The 5,643-nt window shown below is 43.7% G+C and overlaps 1 protein-coding gene across 1 annotated transcript; it reads left to right on the top strand.

Moving 5' to 3' along the window:
• The first annotated feature begins 720 nt into the window (after positions 1-720).
• On the top strand, positions 721-5,118 carry LOC147444756 (uncharacterized). The gene is made up of 3 exons (XM_086527291.1): positions 721-1,072; positions 2,303-2,351; positions 2,982-5,118. The coding sequence occupies exons 1-3, from the start codon at positions 928-930 to the stop codon at positions 3,187-3,189; spliced, it is 402 nt and encodes a 133-aa protein (XP_086383417.1). The 5' UTR covers positions 721-927; the 3' UTR covers positions 3,190-5,118.
• Positions 5,119-5,643: the final 525 nt, after the last annotated feature.

Below are 5,643 nucleotides of genomic sequence, written 5' to 3'. Positions count from 1 at the left end.
AATACTAAAGGGAAGTACAACTAGCACGAAGTATTACCAATTATAATAGAGCTAAACGACAGTAAGAGCAATAGCTCAATGATTACAAAGACTCGTTGCTAACCTACGGAGTGACAAACCCTCAAAATCAAGCAGCGGGTCCTATTTATAGGTTCCTGGACTGGACTCTTACTGATTGTACATTGTTATTGTTACCGCGGCAATCACAACTGGTAAATACCAGATCCAACTATGTACAAGCGCATGAATAAGGCGACATATGGCATAAATTTGTTGGAGTCATAAATGGAGGAGCGCCCAAGAGGTTGGGTGGGTGGTAGACCTCTCCCATGCAAACTTGGGTTGGCTTTGAAACCCCCGACCTAGCATTGATGATACATTTTGTCAATGGGGTGTGTTAACCTCGGTACTAATTGAAACCTCCTTTTGGGAGGTGGGATTAATGGCTCACGATCACTGGTTGATCGTGATCATTGGATTGCCTATGGAATGCAAAAGATTCCCATTTATTCAGATCTGGGGCTTGAACCCACCACCCTCTCCCCCACGGATTTGACTCTAACCACTAGGCTATCGCGCGTTCGTTGAAAGGTGTGTGTGTGGTAAATTTATAGATCACGGCGTCGTAGACAAGTTTACATTGAGTTCACATTGAGTTCACACCAAATTTGGTGTGGTGTGCAGACCTTCCCCAGTTTACACCAAGATCACACTTTGTTCATATTGAGTTCACACCGAGTTCACACCGGTGCTCTGCACATACCTCCAGAGTTCACTCTTGCCTCGCGACGCCTACTGTGGGCCATTGATCCGGGAGTTAGTGACGAGGGTGTGTGAAGACCACGCTGTCCATCCACGCTAAGGGATGATTTAATGATTTGGTACTGAACTCAAGCTGTTACAACAGGAACGCAGCTTGCAGAATCGATGTTGAGAGCGTATCGAGCCATTACGAGCTCATGCAGATACACGGGCTGCGGACATGGAGAGAGAGCTTGGCGCTACTCCACGTTTTCTGGGGACCTCCAGGAGTATGAAGCATTGGCGTCTAATGTGTCTTCTGCCCTGGCAGGTATGGGTCTAGCTGCATCTCAACTGAGCTCTCTATGCAGCTCTCCCCGTTTATGGACACAAACTGCTTTCTTCAAGGGCTTGGGCATCGATACAGATGGTTTCTGCAAGATCATATATGCCTTTCCACAGGCTTTGATTCTGAATCCAGATACAGACCTCAAGGTTTCCATTGCCCACCTAGAAGCGGCACTTGGCAAGAGTCTTCTCGCAGAATGCATTCTGTCATGGCCGTCGCTCTTGGGCTTGGGGTTTCCGCTTGAATCTACACAAAAATTAGATTTGAGGATCATAGATCAAGGTTTAAAGCCTGCAAGATCAGGTTTAGGATCCGTTCAGCATGAATTACGGGAAGGGGGCTCTCAAGAAGTACATTCTTTGAAATTTGGTACGAGATTGTGCGAAGGGTTGGAGTGTTCAAGCCAGGGGGCAGTTTTTGATTCAAGGTCTACCCATATATGGTTACCTCAGCAGGAATTTTCCGGCAAGCTTGACTTCCTCCTGAAATGTGGGTTCAAGAGGAATACTAGATTGTTAGCCAGGGCCTTATTTTGTGCCTTGCACAAAAAGAAGGAAGACATAGACGCGATTGTGTACGCTCACATGAGCCTTGGCTTGTCGCGCAAACATGCTGGCCACCTTATCAAATTGCAACCTCCTATCTTGCAGCAAAGACCTGATGAAGTCGCTCAAAAGCTCGATTATATTCTCAATACCCTTAGCTTTTCAACTGAGGATCTTTTCAAGTATTCGTCGTTTATGCTCTACAATTTAGACACACACATCAGACCTCGCTATTTAATGCATGCATGGATTAAGTCAAAACGCTTTCTGCGTCGAAATTTCAAGCTGGACTACATTATGTCAATGCCTGAGAGGGATTTTTCAAAAAAATTTGTGGAATGTCATGAGGGCGGTGTCAATATGTACCACAAGTTTATGCAAAGTGGGAAATAAGAATGGGGAGCTTGCACTTCGAGTTTGAAAGAATCAAGTTGTTCACACGGACTTTTGGTAGTGTATGCCTACTAGAAAGTGAAGTGACAAAGGACATTCTCTCAAAGATGGAAAGACAGTTCTTTAAGGGGGAATTGGTGTCAACGAATATGATGGGTCTTTAAAATATGGAGGCTGTATGAACTGCAGAAAATTGTTGAACCTCGTGCAATGAACTTTGTGGTAGTAGCTTTTGCAATGGAGGTGGCTGACAAGGTAAAAATTACATTCGCAGGGTCTGCATATGACTGGAAATTTCGCTTCTCCTTGAGAAGTCTCCACAGGTCAGAAAGGTCCATTTCGACTACTGGATAAAGTGGCTTTCTCATTAATGGATTGAGGGAATTTTGTATCACTTGGCAAGCTTATGCATTCACGATCGTTCCCAGCTCCGTTTATTAACGGATACATGATTGGATAACCAAATGCTTTTGCAAAGGCCAACTATGTTAAGAGTGTCAATGGTTTCTATTCTTGCCCCAGGATCAGCCCCAAACGCAGATAGACTTGACTCAGGTTTGTGTTCCTTATCTTGTTTGAGACTCTCGATGACAATATGTGATAAAGAGGGTGACATTGTAGTTATATTTAATGACTTTAGCTACAAATGAGTGTAATGTTAATTTATGTTTATAAATGTCAGTCTCAGATTGTGTGCTCTGGAATGTCTCTGTGCTGTCTATGGTCTGAACTTGATGTGATTTTACTCTCGAAACCTATGCTGAATGATGTCAGCCTGCTAGGTTTTAAGCCTTTCTAGAGGATTGCCACTTAGTATTGATGATCTGGTTGTGCTATTTGGTATGAGCCAGCTTACTTTGCCCACAATGATGTATCCTTCGCCTGCAGAAAATCTCAAGCTGTCCCAATCAGCAGGAGAGGTGTTATGGTTAGAACGATGTCCTTGTCGGCAGTGCAAAGCCCAATAGACGTGCTTTAAGGGCTATTGAAGCTGGCATTGAATGTGGCAGGCCCCCACAATTTATGGCAAGTTCAAAAGCTGGATTGCTAAAGCTAGCTATCAACATTGACAACTTCTTTCAGGTGACCAGTTGTCAGAAGATAGATAGCTGGCCAGATTTTAGGTGGGTTTCAGGTGTGGACTTTGAACAACGTAGGTAGGTACATGGCTCAGTGCAAAGAAAATCCTACCTGGCAAGGCCTTCAAGGCGAGGGAGGAAAACGATGCCATCAATGACTGGAACCTAGTGGGCAGTGGACCTTGGTGCAGGGAGAAATCCAAGTCTGCCTCAAAGAGCTGCTCACTAAGAACGCGTAACTCAGTTCATGCCTGCATTCGATTTTGCAGCCAACAAAGCATCATATTTTTGTGCAGCTTCTCTGAGCCTTGCACTTTGTAGTGAGCGCTGTTGTCACCCTTTCACACAGTGGAATCTTTTAGGAACTCCACTGAGCCTTGCCTGCCACAAGATGCAGGTTCCGCCCTTCTTGCTTGGAATTATCATTTCCTCTTGAGCCTTGCCTGCCACAAGATGCAGGTTCCGCCTCTTCCTTGCTTGGAATTATCATTTCCTCTTGGATCCAATGAGCTAAACTACCTCTAGTTTTCATGACCTGCTGAACATTGTGGGGACTGCTTTGATGGTAGACTATAAGGCTACTTGGTGAGAAATCGAGCCTGTTCATAGTTCCTATTCTAGGTGATGCTGGCCAAGCTTTTAAAGAACAAAGCTTCGTATTGTGAAGATTGATTCGGAGAAACATTCAACTATTGAAGCTGATGGTCACATTGTCTTGTGGATGATTATGATGAGTCTATGCCTTGCTGATCATGGATTCATCTAATTATAGTGTACAAGCTCTTCCAACTGTATGTTTGCGCTTATCATGGATGTCAGGCTGAAGGGGAATCCTGTTCCGAGGGCATGTATATTTTCTCATCTTTATATGCCATTGGGCAGCTCAAAGCACCACCAATGTGATGGTAGACTAGCATGCCTTGCATGCCAATGAGCAAATGAAGGAAAGGTGAGTGACCTGACTTGATTGAAGAATTAGAATGTACAGATTCATTGTAAATAGTGGGAACTGCCTCTATAGAGGCTGTCACGTGCACATAGCTGTGTGCCACATGGATTTGCTTCATCGACTTCCAGAGCCAATTTTCCACCTATCCCTAGATAGGAGTTTCTAGAACCCCAGGAGGATTAATATTGGCAATTTTGTGAGCCTATTCACAGGACCTGCATGTCCAGACGAGTCCATTAGTTTAGGTTTTCCAGTTTTGGAACCCTCTTGCATAAATGGATTGTACAAGCTTTTAGACAGATGTTCTAACACTACGGGTGGGGCGTGAAACCCTAAAAACTCAAGGCTAGAACTGTGAGGATGATTTTTGTAAAATGCGTTGACATGTTGACATGGCAGTTATCATACAAAATTTCCGCAAATTACGTTGGCTGTGCCACGTGGTGGGTGGTATGGATTTTTGCAATTTTTGTTGGCAGCTTTTGAAATTTTTGGCGCTAGCTTTTGAGAGCAAATATTTTTGGGGTTTAGTGATTTTGGGCAACCCTTGTATTGCATATAAAGGCCCCTTGGGCCTCACACTTCAGAGCATCTGGACGCAGAGTTTGAGAGCAGAGGACCCCCCTCGAGAGTTGTATTGTTGTAGCGAGCAATAATAAAGGAATAGCGGAATGGGTGCTAGTCATTGGGGCCAGTACATCTGGGCACGAAACTCCATCGTGCCGTGCCGTGTCGACTCTCTCTCTCTCTCTCTCTCTCTCTCTCTCTCTCTCTCTGCGCCTCTCTTTATTCAAGATTCAGTGATTTTGTAGTTTCTGTTCGTGTGTGGCTATTGATTTCGCGCTTGGAGTGCCCAAGCTTGTTGCACCTAACACATGCACTTGTACATAGTTGGGCTTAGTATTTACCAGTAATAATGACAATAGTAATTGTATGAATGCTCAGTCGAATAGAACCCAGTACAAGTACCTATAATAGGACCTGCTACTTTTATTTTGGGGATCATTGTCACTCCATTGAGTTGTCTTGAGTCTTTGTAATCATCAAGATGTTGCTCCTATTGTTATTAAGCCCTATTGTACTCAGCACTCAGTGCCAATTGTACTTCTATTTTGTCATCTAAATTAATCAGCTCTAGTATTTTGTACTCCTATTGTACTCAGCACTCAATGCCAAGTGTACTTCTATTTTGTCATCTAAATATATCAGCTCTAGTATTTTGTGTTCGATATTTTACTTTGTAATTTCAGTTCAGTTTATATCTGATTTCCCATGTTCATCTGAACTCTAAATCTTCTTTTGTATCTAATTTGACATCTGACTTTGAATTTTCAACCTGCAATAGCTATCAGATGTGAGTAGCTCATTTCATTTTGGCGATCACGGTGGTGAGCTTAAGCTCTGTGACAAGAATCTATCTCCTAATTGGGATTGGGAGTCAACTGGAACATTCGCAATGCCGCCCAAACGTTCAGCAAGAGGAAGGAGACTGACCACAAATTTTGTTAAGGAAGAGGACCATATCAACACGGTGGCTAATATCAACACGGTGGCTGAAGAAACGGAGCAGAGCTGTGATGATGGACG

This window comes from Adiantum capillus-veneris, chromosome 13 (genome assembly GCF_014529385.1).
Source record: "Adiantum capillus-veneris isolate H3 chromosome 13, ASM1452938v2, whole genome shotgun sequence".
Taxonomy (NCBI): domain Eukaryota; kingdom Viridiplantae; phylum Streptophyta; class Polypodiopsida; order Polypodiales; family Pteridaceae; genus Adiantum; species Adiantum capillus-veneris.
Note: the sequence above shows the minus strand (reverse complement) of the source record. Positions and strands in the feature narration are given on the sequence as shown.